General features: G+C 44.6%; 1 protein-coding gene across 9 annotated transcripts in view; it reads left to right on the top strand.

Moving 5' to 3' along the window:
• Positions 1-21,684, top strand: part of ERBB4 (erb-b2 receptor tyrosine kinase 4) — a 633,162-nt gene that overhangs the window by 592,884 nt on the left and 18,594 nt on the right. For all 9 annotated transcript variants that reach the window (XR_008467602.1, XM_054207999.1, XM_054208001.1 and 6 more), the window contains 4 exons: positions 1,957-2,032; positions 3,994-4,140; positions 6,069-6,166; positions 8,527-8,697. Coding sequence is in view for 8 of the 9 variants with exons in the window: in XM_054207999.1 (XP_054063974.1) it covers positions 1,957-2,032; positions 3,994-4,140; positions 6,069-6,166; positions 8,527-8,697 (492 nt within the window). In the remaining variant the exon portion in view is untranslated. The remainder of the gene's footprint in view (positions 1-1,956; positions 2,033-3,993; positions 4,141-6,068; positions 6,167-8,526; positions 8,698-21,684) is intronic.

Here is a 21,684-nt window from a genome sequence, read left to right as displayed (position 1 = left end):
AATCCCAAGGGATTCTGCCTCTCCTGTCATTCCTTTTCCCGAATGTTCAGTTTGCTTTCTGTCTAGTTGCTATCTCTGTATTTCTGTGCTCACTCGTGCCCTTGTCTGGGACAAGCAGCTGTTGCCAGCGTGTGCTTTCCTCCTGGATGGGCTGCGGCTGTATTTGTGCGGCTGCTGCCCTGGGCAGCTGCTGCGTGGGTTACGTCGGCATTTCAGGCAGCGAGGTGAATTGCTTGAAAGGAGTCACTGGTTCTTTCCCATTTCCCCAGTAAAGAGACCTCCTGGCAGGGAAGGTGTAGTTTTGGCAGTCTTCCCTGATTCCTTCAGTTCTCTAGTCCCCTCTTCGGTAACCCCTCTGCCTCCTCCCTCCGTCAGCCAGGGAATGACAGAGAATGAGCTGGTCCGTGCAAACCCACTGATCCCTGGCAGCTCTGAGGTGGTGTCTTGCGCTTGTGAGGCCAGTCACACTGCTGGGAGTTCTGGAGCAGGATTTACACGTCAGATGTGTCAACTTCCCAGTTCCAGAGAAGTGTCCTGTGAAATCCGACAGACATTTGCAGCTTAAAGTTGTGTTGAGAGCATGCTAAGACAGATTCAGACTGGGTAAAAGGAAAAACTTTTTCACCATGAGGACAATCAAGCGGTTGATCAAGTTGCCCAGGGAGGTGGTGCCGTTTCCATCCTTGGAGATTTTCAGGTCCAGACTGGATAAAGCCTGGAGTAACTTGGTCTGATCTCATAGCTGAACCTGCTGTGAGCCTGAGGTTGGGCTAGAGACCTCCTGAGGTCCCTTCTGACCTGATGAGCAATGCAGCTTTGCTACTTTAGCAGTTGCTCAAGTTTGGAACAAGCCAGTCACATTTAATGGGGATGAAAGCGATATGCTTCTGCAGAGTTTGGTGGAGGAGGACGAACTGTCTTTGCAAGTGCTAAGCCAACCTTTATTTAAGAGTGCTATTTTGCTATAGCTGTATAGGTTATGTTCATTAGTCAACTCCATGGAAGGTATTTTCATAAGGGTTTGAAGGAAGACGCATCCTCTGCTTTTACACCCACCATCTGTTCCGATTTTGCGTGCAGTTACATATCTCTCCGGTTTATTTTAGTACATCTCCCATAGTTGCAAATTCAAGGAGACCCATACAAGCCCTGCCAGGTAAAAATCTGTTTTTAACATCTGTCCATTAGAAATTAACGGACTGCAAGGCTGTGCCTAACAGGCCCAGCTCAGCAATAGGAAACACCGTGAATCTCATTTTAACACAAACTCAAGAGGGCTAACCCCTGTGCCAAGCCTAGGTTTGTGTTTGCCTACGCAGCCTTCTCTGTGTGGTTCAGAGCCAAAGGCTAACTTGGGACTTTTGACTTGCTGTCAGGAGCAACGTCTCTCACTGCGGTAATGATACAGAGAACTGGGAAGGCTAAGTTCCTAACGAGTACTAGGAGTTAGAAATTCAGCACTGTAAATTCTCCCCATTGCCTGTTCACTCTGATGAGGATGATGTGGACAGTGAAGTATTATGGACACTGCATTATTAACCAGCCTCATTAGAGAGCAATCGAGATGGAGATAGCAGCGTCTGGGTTTGCAAACTGTTGAAGCAGAAGAGCTTCTGTACTCCGCTTTCTCTGCTGTACTTCAGATTTAGGAGGATTGGACGTAATTTTTGCATAGGTCCCATCTTTGTACGGAATGATTAAAAAGTGAGTTGTTCTACTTCATCTGAATCAGTAAAATTTGGGTGGCATGAGAAGTTCTGCAGATAAGAGAATTTCTCACCTCCATAGGTTTTATGAGGCAAAGCCCCATTCTAGGGGGCAAGAACAACCATTTCATCTACTGGGTAGTGCTGCTTGCAGTTGAAAAAGGGAGTAATCTGATGTCTACATACAGCATCTCTCTGTATTGGTTTATTATTCTATTTCTAAGGTTACATTTCTGTTGTTTTTCCCTAGATGCCAATTAAGTGGATGGCTCTGGAGTGTATACACTACAGGAAGTTTACCCATCAGAGTGATGTTTGGAGCTATGGTAAATCTTCATGTGATTAGTTTAAAAATTTGTCTCTTGTAAAGCATTAAACTGAGTTGTGTTGCTATGTTAAAGATATCCTCTTTTCCTAGAGGAGTTAATTCCAGTGGTTTTTGCTCTTCATTTTTTTTTTCTTTTTCTTGTTTGAGTTTTGGTTTTGTTTTGGGTTTTTTTGATGTGTAACTCTAAACAGCACTTGTTACTTGTCGGCTGCGTTACTTCCCTGGTCACTAAAATACATTATCGTGATGTCCCTGCTGGGATGATGCCATAAGGTCTGGGGTGGTAGCAGTTTGGCTGATTATTATGATGGAAGAAGGACTCTTTCAGCTCAGCCACAGATTCATAAAAATACAGCTGCAGGTCATAATTTTCAGCAGTCCTTTGAAAATCTTAACTCTAAAAGCTATGAATGTCAAAAAAGATTTTCAGGCTTATGGGACTTTCTGTACCTATAGTCAGATAAAAGGGAATTTGTCGTAATACAGAGCAAATACAGCAAGAGAAAGAAGAGAAAAAGACAAACTGTCCAAGCTAAACAAGTTAAAACAAGCATCCATTTAATTTCACAGGTAACTTGGGAATTAGGTAGACAGGTCAGGTCATGTGGATTCCACACACACCAAAGAAAATTTCACATTTTGGAAATGAGATGTTAATTTAGTGTTGCTAATTTTGTTATCCAGACGAGCTATTGTGCCACATCTGCCTGTTCTTCTAGCATAGCTATTGCTAATAAAATCATGTATACCTTTGTAAGTGGAATTTTTCAGCCGTATCTAGGGCTATGGCCTCCTATTTGCATTTCCTGTTGCCATATCATTTTGAAATAAAAAGGTGTACAATTCTATTCATTACTCACTTTTACCTGTGGGTAGCAGCAAAAGCCACTGTTTGCTGTGACTGGCTAGCTGCCCTCCTCTTCAGCTGAGAAAAACACATGAAAGTTAAATTGGTCATGTAAAGCTGCTCTTTCTCCTCAAATTCCGTATACCCCATATCACTGAGGGAAAAATATGCCTCCATTTATGAAATTCATTTTAAGTGCAGGAAACCCAGAATATCTATAATCGGAAAGGACAAGACCAAAAAACAATTGGCAAGTTACAGTTATTGAACATCAACAAAGAGGTGAATGAGGGTGAAATAAATACATGTTTTATCCATATGGTAATTTTGCCTATCACCTTTCACATTAGCGTGACAGCTGGCAAAATATGGCTACTGATCTGGAGGTGTGTTTAAAATGACCTTTGCAATAAAAATAAAAGTTAAACTGGTGTGAGAGCAGCATTTTCAATATTTAAGATTTTGTTCAGGGGATGAATTCTGTTACTTATGATATATGATCTTTATTCCCAGCTCCGATGCCAAAGCAAATCCTATGGCTATTCAAAAAGAGACTCTTGGTTTTGAAGCACAGCACTATCATAACTCAAACCCATAAGGTGATTTAAAGAAAAAAATAATACAAGTGGCTGTGAATGACTTCCAAGGCAAAGACAATGACATAATGTTACTCAGAACTTTACCTTTGTGGGAAATTGATGCTCTAAGTTAGGGAACATCTGCAGTTTTTCCCCTTAAAATAATAGCGTGCATCAGCCATTCATTTTCCCTTTTGATATGATAAAAGAGGGTGATACATTCTTTTGTTATTGCATCCATTTATTTTACCACCATTTATTTGTCTTAGACCTTTCTCTTGTGTCTCCGGTCTATCATGCTGCTTCTTACACCAGTAAAAATGGGGGAAGTTGCTTTTGAAGATTACCACAAAGTGCTGTTTCACCATTTTCTGCAGCTTTTTAAATGGCAGACCGGACTTCAGTGTTTTTACAGGCACTGGTAATGCAGAAGAGATTGCAGTCCAGAACTGGGCCAGAATACTGCGCTGCAGGAAATTGTGAAGGAATCTGAACAGTACGACTCAAATATTAACACTCTTCTTCTCTCTCTAGGAGTCACTATATGGGAGCTTATGACCTTTGGTGGGAAGCCGTACGATGGAATCCCAACTCGAGAGATCCCCGACCTCTTGGAGAAGGGAGAGCGGTTGCCCCAACCTCCAATCTGCACTATTGATGTTTATATGGTGATGGTGAAGTGTGAGTAATTGTCGCTCTTGACATCACTATGCTCAGCGCAAGAGGGGCTCATTTTAGAACATTTGCGCCTATAGTCTTTGACAGTGCTGGGTACTAGGGCAGGCTGCTCCAAAACAAAAGCTTCTCAAGATACTGTACATTCCATTTAAATACTGTGTGCACATTTTTTGCAATCGCAAAGAATATGAATTTAGTCACGAAGGGTTGAGTTAGCTCAGCTTCTTATTACTGTCAGATGGTAGCTGATATTCTTGCTGTGAAGTCAAAATTGTGTGATTGTTATTGTAAATCCTTGTCATTTCCATGACAATTGATTTTGATGTTAAAAAAAGATAGTATTAAACATAATTATGGTACACAGATACCCAGCCAGTGAAGGCTGAGAGGAGAAATGCTGGTTCCAAATATCGAGGAAAGAAAGCATGAATGTTTTATTGTTAGTAGTAACAAGAGTGATGATTGCAATATAATAATAAGAAGTAAAATTAAATTAATACTAGAAATGCTGCAGAGAGGATAATTTTTTATCATTCTTAGTCCAGGACAATAATTTATGAATATTTTTACTTTAGGAAAAAAGGAAAACAGTCTGCCTACCCTTTTATCTCCAAGATAACCACACTAGTGACAGTATCCTCCAAGGCTATGCTTCTAATTTAAAAAGAATTAGGAACATCTCTCTGGTATTTCTGGCTTAATTTAAGCGAGATTAACATACAGACATCTCATCCATGTTATATAGTCCTTTCCCTTTTGCTTTGTACACAAAAACACTGAAAGAAAGAAAATAAAACTAGTAGAGGTAAACAACGTATCTTCTGAAAACAGTTGTACTGTGCGTGCAGGTATGGCAAGTGGCTGAATAGTGCAAGGGGTTCGTGTGGGTTGGGTGCAAAAATGTTCCATCTGATAGGATTTCTAGTGATACGAGGCGAATCTCAGTGGACAAAAGGAGGTCCTAGTAGATGGGGCAATCTGGAAGACAGAAAGTTACAGCTAGACGTACAGACTTACTCCTGTAACGTCTGCATGAAATTCTTTATAAGCTGTAGTAGCTTTGTTTTTCCTGCATTGGTCACTTCTTCAGTTAAAGGGCACGAAGGAGATGAGGGCTGCTTCGTTCAGCCTCCCTGGCAAATGAGAACATGTGCTTGGGAAGCTGCTGATAGACTCTTCCGTTAGGAAAAAGCTGACACCGAGATAAACTAGTTGCTGGTGGCAACTGCCTATACTACTTGCTCGTTTTGCAGGAAGCATTAGCAGGAATTGAGGATTGTTGTTTCTAATGAATGTTTCTTGGAGAGTGAAGGACAAAATAATCACCCTTACTCAATTAAAATAGCGTGTAATGCCTGTGTGAGGTCTGCGTTAACGATGCAGACAGGTGAATGCAGAATTACCTGAAAAGCGGATGCAAGGTCAGTCATCCTGTAGATCTGTTGAGCAGCTCTTCTTAATCTAAGTCACCATGGAACGGTAGGTCAGTTAAAGTGAAAATGTATTTAGCAGTAACTTTGTAATAAACCCACTAGACTTGGATGAGATGAGGTTCATTATATTACAGGTTAGACACATCCATAATAAAGGACAGTCAGAGCTGACATCTAAGTGGGCAAGAATGAGACAGAAAATTGCAAGGCATTGTTTCTGTCTCTGTTTTGGGGATGGGAAACAGGAGCTTAGAGCAAATTAAGAAGAAATCCATGCGGTGTGGAACATCTAGTCTTCTCTGGGCAAGACCAGATGTTTTCCATTTTAGATGTATCCTAGAGTTCTGGCTTTCCATTCTTCCGGGCTCTTCATTGCATCTTTTCTTTAGGCCCGGCTATCAAGGACATCTTTTCACTTCAAACTTGTGCATTTTTAAAAACCGAATTTCTTCCCTTGGCAATTAACTGTTTTGTTTCTCATCTTTCATCTGTCCCCAGGCTGGATGATTGATGCTGACAGTCGGCCTAAATTCAAGGAGCTAGCTGCGGAATTCTCTAGGATGGCTCGAGACCCTCAGAGATACCTAGTAATTCAAGTAAGCAACTCGGCAACGTGGGGTGGGAAAACAGAATGCTCTCTATCAAACCTGTCTGTTAAGGGTTGCCTTTGAATCTCTCAGCTTCAAGGTGCTCTTGAACGTAAGGCAAGCAGTGACCACAGTACTAGACAAGAATGAAATAGAATGGCCAGTGTCAGTTTCTCGAAAATAGTAACAATAAAATAATCTGAAATTCACTTCCTAGGCTTGTAAGTATGAGCACATACACAAGATCTGGCTTTGCAAGCTGCTCAGTGCTTTGCATTCTCTCATGAAACTGGGGCGAGATTTGTCTATCAGTGGACAGTGGACCTACTTTAGACCAAGGGCTTGCGTGGTTCTGCAGTTGCTTAGGCTGAGTGTCAGGGCATTATCCTGAAGGACTCTTCCTGCACTGCTGAGATTAGAAGAAAGTTTCGTTTCATAGCCTAAACATAAAGGTTTCTCAGAAGACAGGGAGTTGTGTCACATTGGTACCTCTCACGCTAGAGAGGAGCTTCCCTCTGTGTCCTTAGGCTGAGTAGGCTCGTAGTGCTTTGCAGCCACAGTGATAGACCCACACCAGCACGATTCATCACGTGAAACTACAGTGTGTCAGCAGGGCAACGCCAGTATAGTCATATCTGTTGACTACATCTAGCTGGAGCTGTGTGTACACCCCGAGTGCAGGCCTATGTGGAAGTTTTTGTCCTTTCGCTCCTACATTCTACAGAAGCCTAGAGTTGTGCATGCGTTTATTACAACTCAGACTCAAGTTACAGAAAATGGACCTGACCATTTGGAAAGGTCCTTAAATGGTCCCAGTGTGTGAACAGTTCAGACAGAAATGAAAAATTAAAGGAAGTAAGGTGATGTTGAAACACCAGAGACCAAAGCACGGAATTAGTTTGATCCAGGTAACGATACGCTCATGCTGTATCTCATGCTCTGTCTGCTCCACAGCATGGAGTGCAGAGCAGAGGTGCATCCAGCTGGTCCTTAGCTCCACACTGACATAAGAATTCTTAGCTGAAGAGCCTCCAGAAGTACGGTCGCTGCCACTTTATGTCCCCTGATTGCTTCTGGATCTAGTGCTAGTCTCAGCGTATGGTGTTTCATTTCACCGTGAAGACGTGCTGGCCTACTCATGGGGCATAATTGCGCAGGGTGAATGCAGGCTACTCTCCTGCAGCTTGAGGAGAAGTAAAATATATCTGAAAAGTAAAATAATAGTCAAGAGGATCTGTGGTCGTGAACGTAGAATTTCTCTCGCAGTATTCCCCACCGTGTTAAATTTTAAGTTCAGCTGATAGAAGTTATTCTGGAAAAATCTGTCTGATGAAATTACTTCATTAGAATAGGACGTTTCCCTATTCCAAATACCTCTTCCCTCCCTTTCTGTCCTGTGCCCTTCCCTCCCCTCTCGTATAGGCTGGTGGGTATTTCATCCCTTGAGGCTTCTTCTCCAGTGATCCTTGCAGACAATATAAGCCATGAGCTTCTTGAGGGGAAAGCAGGGTAGCTACATTGCACTGGTATCTCTGCCGTTGTGACTCCCTGTTCCCCCCATTCCCAGTGAAGAACGACAAGCTTGCTGTTGAGCTTTTAAGCCCGTCTGTATGCGCCCCATAGCACAGCCATCGTTCCCTGCTGGATTCCACACATGGCATAATAATTCCTGCAGAGTGGGAGGCCATTCTTTAGCCACGCAGTTGAGTTTAGCATCATTTCTGTGGGTTGTTAGGTGTCTGGGGCATGGGCTGCCTTTTGTGATGTTCTGTGGCACCGAGCAAAGTGCAGCCCACATTTGCCTCTCCAGCTTGCGGATGCTATTTCAATAAAAATACTTATCATTGTTGTTGCTTTTGTTGCCTGGTTTGATTTTTATTGCTTTCAGCTCATTCTGCAGAACTTTCCATATGGAAGAGACGGAAATTTAGCCTCCAAGTCCCTAAAAATACAAATGAAAACAAAGCAAACACCCAGACACAGCAGGTTCCGTGTTATTTCTCCCCCCTGTGTGAGCCTAAATAGCGGACATATTTCACAGAATACATCAGGCCTTGACAGAACTTGGGTCAGGAACTGAGCTTGCGTGGGAAAAAAGAGGGAAGAAAGAATAAAAGCTCCATCACAAGAATGCCAAAAAATGACTTTGCTTGATTTATTCAGTTATTCCCTTTCTGTCATCATAGTCCCAGTAAAAAAAAAAAAAAAACAAAACAAAACAAATGATGTGGATGTGGTGCTTTAGAACAAACAAGCAGCATGTGTGGTCCCTGCAGCCTGGCTGCCAGAGCATGAAGAAGGCTGAAGTTTCCTGCTGGGAAATTAATCCATCTTTTGACCGTTTTCCTCTCTCAATACAATCTATTTAGGGCGATGATCGTATGAAGCTCCCAAGCCCAAATGACAGCAAATTCTTCCAAAACCTTCTTGACGAGGAAGACCTGGAAGATATGATGGATGCTGAAGAGTATCTTGTTCCTCAAGCCTTCAACATCCCTCCTCCCATCTACACCTCCAGGACAAGAATTGATTCCAACAGGGTAAGAGCAAACTCTGACAGAAAATACTGGGTGTTATAAAAGCACAGGTGGAGATTTAAGTACACTAATCAAAGACGGGCCAGGGTTGCCTTGGGAATTATAAGCTCCCATTGTAAGGAGAGCGACTATAAAAACGTTGTCACTGGGTTCCCTATTCATTGTGCCTCAGTGAATTCTAAATTAATAGCTCGGCCTTGAGTGAACAAAGGCTTGACTTGAACTGCCTGTCCTGAAAGCACAGCTGAAGCTCGTGCAGTCAAGCCGTGCTGTTTCTCAGTTGCGTACCGTCCTGGCCAGGAAGTGCAGAGCTCTGATTCCCTGCAATCCTCTCGTCTTGACAGGGCTGGCACCGATGTAACTGCGGGCGGCTGGAATATATAGATAGTGCTGCTTCTGTGTCTTGAGCCAGATTTTAGACGCAGCCCCTTTTCCTGTTTGTATGTGATGCTTTCATGGCCCTTCCTTCACAAGCACCTGGTTTTGCTAAGCATGTCACAGATTTCAGCATGTTGGTCTTCGTAACATCCCTGTCAGGGGAGGAAATGCTGTGCGTTTTACAGGGGGAGTGTTCAGGTGGAATTCAGCTCACACACACCTAACCATCAAAATGATAGGGACATAATCTAAGCCTTTCGTCTAGATTTCATTTCATGTCGTTGGAGAAGGGTGGGTGTGCCCAGGGGGTGATGAGTGCTCCCTGCTCTGGACATCTACAGTGGGTAAGTCACCTTCTGGAGGTGTCTTTCTCACTGACTGCTGAGAGCTCCAGAGCAGTCTCAGACCTGGGGTTTGCACCCTGGTGGACTGGATCCTGTCCTGAATGCCCGAGCCTCAGTGCCACAGGAGCTCTGCTGCAGCTGGGGCCTGAGTGCGGGTTTCCAGAATTCCTTTTCACTCCTGAACTCCCTGCCCACAGCTCTCGCCTCTGCCTCTGCCTGCACTTGGCTCCGTCCTTTCAACAGTTGAGGTGCCACCCCTTCTCACAAAAATAAGAGATGGTGAAATGCATTGCGCATGTGAGGACATTCGCACAAGCATCAGACGTATTTAGTAATTAGGGGCTTGTTTGTTTGTCTTCTCTTCGTGCTCGTTCCAGTGGAAAGTCACATTTTAAATACTAAGTGGAGTCTCATGGAAATGTTGGTGTTTATTCTTCGTGGATTAGAAACCTTTTGGACATACATCTTTAGCTGAGGTAGTTCCAAATTCATCCCCTGGTCTGAAGTGATGACGCCACGTGAGGCAGGGAGGGGGTAAGCAAAGGAGCTCAGAGTGCATGAACTGGCTCAGTATTCATGTTCTGACCATACGCTGCATGAAGTTCTTTCACCCCTTCTGAGTAAAGCACTGCTTTTCTGGAATAAGGAAGTCAAAATCTGATCTTATCCATTCAATTCATAAGGAAATGGCTACTCTTTGTAAAGGCAAGGAGACTAGAGAGGGCTTTGGAAGAGGCTGGGTGTAGTCTTGCTGGCCGAGCAGGATTCAGGTAGCATTTCTCCTGCATCACTGGAAGGCAGTGAAGGGGGGATGACACAGGAGGGGATGATGCATGATTTAGGAATAAGCAAGAAACTTCCTCTTTATGGCAACAAGAGTTAATTTTTAGTGTTGATGCTGATCTGAAATAAGTCAGTTTTATTCCTAGCTGTCTCTGGAGAGGTTCTGTTTCCTTTGCTGACAACTTCTGAGAAAAGAAGGCAATGACAGTAGTTACCTTTGAAAGGTGCTCACTGGCCCACTGTTGTAAATCACTCTAGCTTAGTTTTACACAGTTTTACACATGTACACCAACATAGGGCTGAGAGAGCAGAGTCAGACCCATAAGGTTTGCTATATTCATCTCAGTCCCGTATTTGCTGGAATCACTGTGGCACATTTAAAGGAGAAGGGATTAGTAGGAAAATGTACTTGCCTTTTCAACAGTTCCTTTTGTCCGCTGTTTTTAGTGCCAGCCAAGCAGAGGAGTCCACTAGAGCTGAGGGAATTAATTCCAACAAAAAGTCCCAGAGTAAATATTCTGAAAGAGTTATTTAAAATGTGTTGTTTGGGCAGCCAACATGCTCACTGTTTGGGCAGCCAACATGCTCACTGGGATATTCATGGAAAGCAAACACAGGCATTTACTATTATTATTGTATGAAAATTCAAGTATCTTTCTCACAGCCTTTGCCCAACTTTAAACCACACTGTTGCAGCTGCTTGCACACATTTGATCCTCTTGAAGTCAGCAGAGCTGCGGAAGGAGACCCTGTGCCTTTATTTTTGCCACCCAGGGGCTCCATCACGTTCTTGATGTGACGTCTCTTCTCCGCAGCTCACGATTTCCCATCTTGGTTTGAGACTGTGATCTGGTACCACTCAGTGGCAGCTTTGCTTTGCGATTCAGTTTAATGACAGTGGTGAGACTGTATCCTTCTTTCAGTAACTCCGACTGCTGGGAATTTTTCTCTGGCATCATACAACAGTCTCACACTTGAACAAATCTGGAATGACTCCTTGCTAAAAGTTTTCAGATTCTGAGCCAAGTTTTCAGACCCAGGTCACCCCGGAGAGGGCAGCTGGGGGACAGAAAGCTTGCACCCAGTTCTGTAGTTTTACACCCCTTCCATCTTTGTAGTGTTTTTCTTTATTGCAGGAACCCCTTTGTGGAGGGGTCATTTTTAAGCCCAGCTGATTTACAGTAACACTTGCTGGTATCATTGGAGACCGATTCCTGCCCCGTAACAGGATTACCAGTAGAATTTTGATGCTTGTCTGGTGTCTCAGATTAGCTTCAGACTCAGCTTTGTTTGCCAACAGTTGTGCATCTCCCAAATGCCATATAGGCGAGTACCTCGAGATTGCAGGAAGGCCACAGCACTGTGTTGCTGGAGGGGCTTGGGGACAAGCCGGAAGCCCCATAGCATCCTAGCATTCCTGGTTTCCTTTCCAGAGAGGCTTTTGCTGGATGTAGTACTTTTTTTTTTTTTTTTCCCCTCTGTACAGAAAGCAATATACTTGTCTGTTGTTTTTCTGAAGCACTCAGGTTCTTGGTACATTAACTATTCTTCCAGTGAAGATTCATGTTGATTTAAAACAAAATACATACTAGCTCCTTTAAGGTATTAGTGCATCTGCTGTGCATCATTCAGTGCAGCTGGATGTCAGCTACAGGTATCACAGAACTGCGGTGCTGTCAGAGCTCCCTATCTGCAGTTTGTCTGATTCTGTCTTTGTGTTTCCTTGGATGGTTTGTGATTTAGGTTTGTTTGGTGTAGTGAATGTTAATATTACACAAAGTCATTATGGTGCTGCTACAGCTATAGATGCCAAATGAATTGATACAGCTTAGGTAGTCTGCGCTCCCTGTGTCTGGCAAATTAAATTTTATGGGGAGATCGCCAGGCAATTTGGTGAAGTAAACCACACAGATAAGACCTACATGATGATCTCCATGTCAGAGACCAGAAGCACGAAGGATACTGCATTTCCCATCTTAGTTGTTCTGATTGTTGTTTTAGTGAATAAAGAGCCGGTTATGTGATGGCAGAGGATTGTGCTCCTTCTCTGGGCATGTCGTCCTGACAGCTTTACTTGAGCGTTCCAGCAGCGCAGCTCTACTGGGGACAAAATTTTGCAGGAAGAAAGCAGGGAGCTGGTGAGCCTCCTCACATTTAGGCTTTGAAGTCACGGAATCACGGAATCACGGAATCTTCAGAGTTGGAAGGGACCTCTAGAGATCATCTAGTCCAACTCCCCTGCTAGAGCAGGATTGCCTAAAGCACATCCCTCAGGACTGCATCCAGGCGGGTCTTGAAAATCTCCAGAGAAGGGGACTCCACCACCTGCCTGGGCAGCCTGTTCCAGTGCTCTGTCACCCTCACTGTAAAGAAGTTTTTCCGTGTATTTGAACGGAACTTCCTATGTTCTAGCTTGTGCCCATTGCCCCTTGTCCTGTCGCTGGGAACCATCGAAAAGAGTCTGGCTCCGTCCTCCTTAAACCCACCCTTTAGGTACTTGTAAACATTAATCAGGTCCCCCCTCAGCCTTCTCTTCTCCAGGCTAAAGAGTCCCAGCTCTTTCAGCCTTTCCTCATAAGGGAGGTGCTCCAGTCCCACAATCATCTTGGTTGCCCTTCGCTGGACTCGCTCCAGCAGTTCCCTGTCCCTCTTGAACTGGGGAGCCCAGAACTGGACACAGTACTCCAGTTGTGGCCTCACCAGTGCAGAGTAGAGGGGGAGAATGACCTCCCTCGACCTACTGGCCACAGTCTTCCCTATGCAGCCCAGGATGCCATTGGCCCTCTTGGCGACAAGGGCACACTGCTGGCTCATGGATAATTTGCTGTCTACCAGGACCCCCAGGTCCTTCTCCTCAGAGCTGCTTCCCAGCATGTCCGCCCCTAACCTATACTGGTGTTTGGCATTCTTCCTTCCCAGGTGCAGGACCCTACACTTGCTTTTGTTGAACCTCATTAGGTTCTTCTCTGCCCAGCTCTCCAGCCTGTCCAGGTCACGCTGGATGGCAGCACGGCCCTCCGGAGTGTCGGCCACCCCTCCCAGCTTGGTATCATCAGCAAACTTGCTGAGGATACACTCTGTCCCCTCATCTAGGTCATTAATGAATATATTGAACAAAATTGGTCCAAGTATTGACCCCTGAGGGACACCACTCGTTACAGGCCTCCAACTGGACTCTGTGCCGCTGATCACAACCCTCTGGGTTCTGTCACTCAGCCAGCTCTCGATCCACCTCACTGTCACCTCGTCTAGCCCATACTTCCTCAGCTTCCTAATGAGGATGTTATGGGAGACAGTGTCAAAAGCCTTGCTAAGGTCAAGGTAGATGACATCTACGGCTCTCCCCTCATCCAGCCAACCCGTTATAACATCATAGAAAGCTATCAGATTGGTCAGGCATGATTTGCCCTTGGTAAATCCATGCTGACCACTTCCAATAACTTCCTGTTCCTCTATGTGTTTGGAGACGACATCCAGAATGAGTCGCTCCATTACCTTCCCAGGGACAGAGGTGAGACTAACCGGCCTGTAGTTCCCTGGGTCCTCCTTCTTGCCTTTTTTGAAGATTGGAGTGACGTTAGCCTTCCTCCAGTCCTCAGGCACCTCTCCTGTTCCCCATGACCTTGCAAAGACAATGGAGAGTGGTCTAGCGATAACATCTGCCAGCTCTCTCAGCACTCGCGGGTGCATCCCGTCAGGGCCCATGGACTTATGAATGTCCAGCTTGGCCAAGTGGTCTCTGACCCGGTCCTCCTCAACTAAGGGAAAATCTTCCTCTCTCCAGACCTTCCCCCTTGCCTCCAGGGTATGGGATGTGTGAGGGACGGCTTTATCAGTGAAGACCGAAGAAAAGAAGGCATTCAGTAACTCTGCCTTCTCTGTGTCTTCCACCACTAGGGCACCCGTCTCATTCATCAGTGGACCTATATTTTCCCTAGTATTCCTTTTTCTGTTGATATACTGGAAAAATCTCTTCTTGTTGTCTTTAACTGCAGTGGCCAAGCTGAGTTCTGATTGAGCTTTGGCCCTTCTAATCTTCCCCCTGCATAGCTTTGTTATATCTTGATAATCCTCATAAGTTGCTAAGCCCCTTTTCCAGAGAATGTAAGCCTTCCTTTTTTTCCTGAGGTCCAGCCAAAGCTCTCTATTTAGCCAGGCTGGCCTTCTTCCCCGTCGGCTCGTCTTTTGGGACATGGGGATGGCCTTCACCTGTGCTTCTAAGAGCACCTGCTTGAAGTATGACCAGCTTTCCTGGGCACCTTTGCTCTTCAAAACTGCCTCCCAAGGGACACTCTCAACCATGCTCCTAAACAGGCTAAAGTCTGCCCTTCGGAAATCCAAGGTGGCAGTTTTGCTGGCTCCCCGCCTCCCTTCACCAAGAATTGAAAACTCTATCATTTCATGGTCACTCTGCCCAAGATGACCTCCAACCTTTACATCCCCCACAAGACCTTCTTTGTTAACAAACAGTAGGTCCAGTAGGGCATTTCCCCTAGTAGGTTCCTTCACCAGCTGTGTTAGGAAGTTGTCTTCCACACACTCCAGGAACCTCCGGGACTGTTCCCTCTCTGCTGTGTGGTATTCCCAGCGGACATCTGGGAAGTTGAAATCCCCCAAAAGAACAAGGGCAGATGATCGCGAAACCTCTGCCAGCCGCTTATAGAATACTTCATCGGTTTCTACATCCTGATTAGGGGGTCTATAACAAACTCCCATCACGATATCTGCCTTGTTGGCCTTCCCCTTGATTTTTATCCATACACACTCAACACTGTCATTTACAGTGTTGAGTTCCAGACATTCAAAACCGTCCCTAACATAGAGGGAATTAAGTGAGAGCAAGAGCATTTACTTTCTAAGGAAAGCTCCGAAGTTTCTCTAGGATGATCTCGATCCTAAATCCTTGCAGCTTGTTGCCTGGGAGAGGCACCACTGGATGAGGTTTGTGTAAAACACTGCCTGCCTTCTCCCTCCCATGCGAAGAAAAAAGCTATTTGTATATGAATTCATAGCACAGAGCTGCAGTCCATGCTGCAAGGAAAGAGGGAAGCCTTCTGGGGAGTTTCCAGCTCCCTGGGAAGTGTCACGTCCTTCTTCCTCCAGGGATTACTGAGGTTTATGAAGCTGCGAGGCTCAGACACAGCTTTCGCATTCCCTTCACACCCACACTGGCTTCATACTGGCAGGTCTGTGGGACCCGTCCTGCCAGGCGCAGAAGCTTGCACGTGCTCTAGCCCGTAACGGTGCCCTCTGTTATGAAGTCCATCCTGAGACTGATGCAGTTTTTAAATAAAAATTACCATCCTAAGCTAAATTGAATTCTTCCGTTGCATCTGAGACTCTTCAGTTGCAATTTCAGTTCCTCGGCTTTTTCCAGCTTTTATTTTCCGTTGTCTAGAGATATTCTGGAAATACGGAGTTTTAGAAGCTCTGTGCTTCTGAGAGATAAGCAGAATCCTCGGCAGTGTTTCCGTGAGCACAGGACCCAGCTAGTGCTCAAGTGTCCTACATTCACAGCCATTAGATGATTCATTCAGGTATTTGTAACGAGTACTGTCCTGTGTGCACAGAGATAATACTAATACAGAAATCACTCTGTGTACCCTGTGATGCTTTTTGCTCTAAATCCTTGGCTAATTCCTACTGAAACCCATCTGTGCTGTTTATTACTCGCTGATACTCTACCTGTAATTTTATTCCATACGCTATATATCATGGAAGCACCTGCCAAACCTGCAATTAAATATTGAGCTTTTTTTTTCAGAGGTGTCTAATTCTTGTGTCCAGGGAGACTGTTCTGCTTTGCTAAAGCAGACTTCGGCATGCCAAAAGCCAGTTTTCAGTTCCCTGAGGGGTGTCTGTTGTGCCATTGCAGCCGTCCTGGGGCAGCGTTAGGTCTGGTGGTGTCTCGTGCCTGACAAGCTGTCTATGTCTGTGTATAAAAAGATGATTCCAGAGAGAAACCAGGCAAGAAGTTATCTTCATGATTAAATTGTTCTGGTTTCTAAATTTGAAAGGTAGCCATTTTTAAATCATAAGATTACAAAGGAGATGGTTGTTAGTGATTTCCAGACGTGTTTCACATTGGTATGGCGTACAGCATCTTTCTTTCCAAAGCTTATGATGGACAACAGGGACTATTCACCCAGTGGGATCACTGCCAGAATTAAGTGACTTTTATTAGATTTTTAAGTTACAGGGCTGAATTTCTTGGGCACCTGCAGTGCTCTAGTGGTACAAGATCAGATCTGAGGTCTAATATGACCTCCTCTACATACTGAAATAGAGCAGACTGGGAAGGCAGGGGACCGTAAGCTCCGCTGTTTCCCAGTTACTTCCTGGAAGGGGAGTTTTGGAGAGCAGTCAGAATTTGGAGGGGCACTTCCCAGTGCGTCAGCACGGCTGAGCTGCTATGAGAGGTACCGTCATTACAGATGGGGAGAGCTGGCAGTTGGTGACGGCATCCTTTCCTCTTGCCAAAGAAGGCGGCATGATTTGTCCGTGATTCTCCTTGTGCCCAGGGCTTTAGTAGCAATCTGTGCCGTCCTGGCCCCCATTTCTTTTCCTGTAAGAAAAGGCAGTGAGCTGTTCCTGCCCAAGCTCTCCAGCTAGTTATTTTTCCAGGTGTGTCCCGGCCACGAGGGGCTGATGGCAGTAAAACTGCTTCATGCTAAAGTCAATACAGAATTTGTGTGAAGAGATACCAGGGCTAGATGGGGCCATTGCAAGCATTTGTCTGGCCTTCTGGCATAGCGTAGGCCAGAGTCTCTTGTCTCCTAATTTCTGCGTCAAGTGCAGAAATTCTGTTTGAGGTGGAGTTTGTCTGTTAGAAAGATTGTCTTGATTGTATCAGGCGGGATGGAAGATACATCACAGTGTAGAAGAGTCTCACTGGGCAGTTAATGCTGGCTTTTCGGCAGGGTTTGGAACTGCCGCGCGCCCTTGGTTGTGCTCAATTAAGGAGCTGCCAGTTACCAGAAATCTCTTCTGCTTAAGGGGCTGCCTAGAATAGTACCATTTGTACGTGTTTGTCGTTAAAGGACAGCACTGATGTCTCCTTTATGTTTGGTTTATTTGTGGTGTTTGCCACTCCTCTGCTTCTGCAGTATCTTCCCAGAAATAATACAACCAAATCTTCCTTTAAAATTGTTGCTTATTACTGCAGCCTGTCAGGTTGTGGACTTCTTTATTTATTTTTATCCCATTTCTTGAATTCCTTCTCCTTAAAAGGTGATCAAAAACTTTCTGAAAATCTTAGTAGTCACTTTTTGCCTTTCTACTAACCTCTGTCACTTCCTTAAGCAGGTGTTGCAATGAAATCTCCAGTGCCAGAACAGATGAACTTGTAAATGTAGTAGACATCGTATCAAAGGGTTTCGTAACGTTTCAGAGGATGACACTGATGCTGTCTCTGTGTTAGCTCTCTGGCTTCTTGAAAAACTGCTCAATTAGTTAGGAACGTTTGTATGAATGCATTCTACTTGTCTTTCATGAAATACTACGTTTTGTGTGTTTTCCAAGTAGAGTGTTTTTTCCAAGTAGTGTGTTTTTCCAAGTAGAGTGTTTCCAACAGTTGCTGCCATCAGACCTTCAGAGTAATTCTGGAAGTCCCACCAAGCTCTCTTTCAAGATTTCACCTTCCCATTTTCTGCTTCCTTGAGTTTCAATGACATCCTGGTGGTAGGAGGCTCCTCTCTGTTCTGCTCTGCTTTTTACATTAAGCACTTCTCAGTAGCTGTGCTTTGTTGGTAGCTAGTCGACCATCACAAATATTTTACCTACTGTAACTTTTTAATTCTGGGAAATTCTTCCGTGTCTATTTCAAGTCTTTGTTGGAAATGCAGATAGCGCAGAGCCCTCTTTGTCCATGAAAAGGAAGAGGTGAACCCAGGCTGATACTCGTCAGCCTAATTTCATTACTCGGGGTGATTGAAGTAGGAAGAATAAATATGCAAAAATACACTGTAAAATACATTAGGTGAAAAATTATTTCAGTCTTAATAATTTACATTAAAAAGGAAAGCTTCTCACAAAATATGTATATTTAGAATATGAGTATTTAAATACCTTTTTTTAATGTGCTAAGTTTGCCAGAGGAAAAAGGAAGAAAATTCATATGGAGGACTCGAACAGAATAGATGATGCCTGGCTCTTCACAGAGAACTTTTGAAAGTGCTTTATGGCAATTAGTCCCCTGCTTTGCAGGCAGGCCAGCTGAAGTCAGCGGTGTTTCCCAAGGAGTAAGCCCTTCTCAGCCCGGATGGATTATCAGGACCAACTTGTCAAATTGCCTCGTGGTTTTGCAGGTCAAGTACCTTAAACCAGGAATTTTTTAATGCATTAGCTGTTTTCTGTCACATTCAAGCTCCTGAATTCAGGCATATAGACTTAAGAGTCAGACTTTCCCAAAGTGTTGGATGCCATTTTGGTTTCTACAAATTTAATACATATTTAATTACAAATGGCCAGCTGACAGTGCTTCCTGGTGATCCCTACTGCAAGTGGTATCAGTGGAAGAGTCTGTAGCTGTGTATTGCTTCAAACCTTGATGCATGACATGTAAATTTATCGAGCTTTAATATAAACTGGTTTAAAACCAGGCAGCATCTGCTTAATCCATGAATAGCTGCTGGCTGTGTTAACAGTCAAAAGAGCTCACAGCTGATCCATTTTCTTTTCTCTCCTGAAAAGAGAAAAAGTCAATAGATCTAAAGAGAGTAAGTAATAAATATTTCTACACTGCACTGATGAGGCATTCTTGGAAAACAGCAAGCTAAACAACTCTACATAATTCAGTAGATGGAAAAGTGGACTAAGAGTCAGGAAATAATTATGAGAGCTGGGAGAAAATTTTCCTTTAGTGACTAGGTTTGAAACAGAAGTTGTTAGTGAAAAGTGTCCGAATCGTATTTTCTTAAAATAATAAAAGCACCTGAAAATACAAGGGGCCGGCATTTGGAAAGGCACCGGGCAGGGCTCCCTGGAGGTGCCATCTGAAGACCTGTCTGCCTGCGGGGGCTGGGGCTCCCACGCCAGGGAGTGCCGTCTGCAGCGTCCCATGGCGGTGGGACTCCCAGGATCACGCTTCCAGCGAAAGTGGCAGGAGGACTCTGGAGCATCCTGTGCCAAATACTGTACTTCCTAAACATAGGTGGAGTGGGGAGAAATGCCAGCGCAGCCTAAAACGCCCTTTGTTTGCCAGAGCAAAGAGTCTGTCTGTCTTGTTAAATGCTGTGGTAGGGGAGGGAAAAAAAATTCTCAAAGCTATAAAAAGACTCTCCAAAAGATGTGGTGGGAGATGTGGGAGGAGGCACAGATGAAGTTTAGATTTAGAATGTTAAAAAATGATTATTTTATCCAAATCAGCTGGATGGTTATTTCTTCTAGCGTATTATTGCTACCAGAACCTCAGCCCTGCTCTAAATCAACTCAGCATTTCATCAAGAAGCCTATTCTTTGCTATAAGAGACCAAGAGTGCACAATTATGGGTTTCTTTTCCCCCTTGCATAATAAAATTGGGAGATTATCATCAAGTTTCTATTCAGATTTTAGGAAGGCTTTTTTATTTTATTTTTAAAACCCATCTTTGTCTGTAAGAGCTCCCTGTTCAGGCCAGCATGCTGTAATGATTACTGCTGTAAAGGCTTCAGTGGAGATGTGCTCTATTTCATTCTCAATGAGGGCTGATGGCATTTTGAGAGGCTCAGAATATCCTTTGATTACTGTATAAAACAGACTGGGGAAGATGGCAGTGCAGCGTGCGGCATAGGAGGGGGCTGCTGCTCCGAGTGCTGCTCATCAACTTTCTTCTGGGCTTTTTGTTTTTTTCTCTGCCATGTCGCAATCACAAATCATGCCCGTGTTGCGGTTCTGATCCCATTCCCCATCCTTTCCCTGTTTCGGGGTTTGAAGCTCGAGGTTTGCACAGAAAAGGAGCTGCTGCTGCCCCTGTGTTTGGGGCAGATGCTACAGCACGAGCAGCGGCGGCGCCTGGACCCTTCTCTCCCCCGGGAACTGTTAGAGGAGCCGGGAAATGGTATGTTGTCTCTTCCAAACTGTGGGGAATTGGCTCGGTGTTAGAAGGTGCCATTTACTGTAAAACGTCTTGGAGAGTGTATTAAAAAAGGAGTGACAGAAAGCTAGTCACGGGTGACAGGAATGATGCGGGAGTAAAAGAGATTGAAAGGGGAAGATAGACACACGCAGGCTGCCTCTCTTCCTGCTCCCCTGGCTGCTTGACACTCACGGGGCCTTCATACAAAATAATAGGGAAACGGAATTGTTGCATCTTCATTCTTGTGTCATGCTTAGATCAAACTACGTATTGTACCAGCCGAAGTCTGTTTGCCAGCTGTTCTGAAGTCAGGAGGACAAAGGTTTCCGAGGTCTGGAGGATAGGGGGGTCTCCAGGGGGAGTTTTTGATGCCATGCAGCAGCAGAATGCTTTTATTCCGAGCCCAGGAACAGGAGGTGAGTCTATGGAAAAGCATTTCACCTGTGGTTCCTTGGCAGTGCTCCTGGATACTGACTTTTGTGTCCATATCGTACATCTCTTTTATAGGTTATTTTCATTGGCCTTCTTGTAGTCTTTGACTCCCCTTGTTGGTGCCGTGTTAGACTGAAAATACATGGTGTATGTCTGGTATTGTCCAGTAACAGCACAGGAAATACTCTGTGCAATATTTAGGTATGTCGTTTCCTATACCAATATGCCAACATCGTTGGGCATGTTTTGTTTGTGATAGATGCCATTTACTGTTCAGAGTCCACGCTAAATTACTCCTAGAAGGCTGTAATCACATTTGGGCATCTCGCTACGTATGGGCTGCTCTAAAAGAGTTTGTAAGTCTGAAAACAGACAGCTGTTAGGAGAGAAAATTGTGCAAGAGGAAGTTCAAATGGCTCATCTGAAGCTATGAAGTCAGGACTGACCCAAACCCAGGTCACCAGCGAAATGTCCACACGGATATTGAACAAGTTCAGGGATGTCTTAAACCCACGGTAGTGCCAGGACATGATCTGGCACGTCCAGATGATACAGGCAGCCTGTGTCAATTCAGAGCTCAGGCTGCCTGCAGATACAGTCATAGGATCGTCTAGGTTGGAAGGGACCTTTCAGATCACCGAGTCCAACCATCAACCCGCCACTGCCAAAACCACCACTGACCCATGGCCCTCAGCACCACGTCTGCCTGGCTTTTAAACACCTCCAGGGATCTTGCCTCTCTTCTGACAAACAGCGACCAGAAAAAACTTAGGTGCAGAAAAGAGTTAGTCCTTCATTCTTCTGTTTATTTATTTTTTCCCTCACTGATCTACACTGGATGTTTTGTGTCTGGATGGTGGAAGGAGCAGTCATCAGAGACTGGAGCAAACACTTTAGCTAACACAGGATGGTGCTTACATTCCTTTCCATACTTGTGTACCAACATTCAAGTTAAAATGTCTACACACATTCTGAGAAAGGGTGATGCTGGAAAGAGG

The sequence above is a fragment of the Rissa tridactyla genome, chromosome 7 (assembly GCF_028500815.1).
Source record: "Rissa tridactyla isolate bRisTri1 chromosome 7, bRisTri1.patW.cur.20221130, whole genome shotgun sequence".
NCBI lineage: Eukaryota > Metazoa > Chordata > Aves > Charadriiformes > Laridae > Rissa > Rissa tridactyla.
This window is presented reverse-complemented; position numbering and strand designations above follow the sequence as displayed.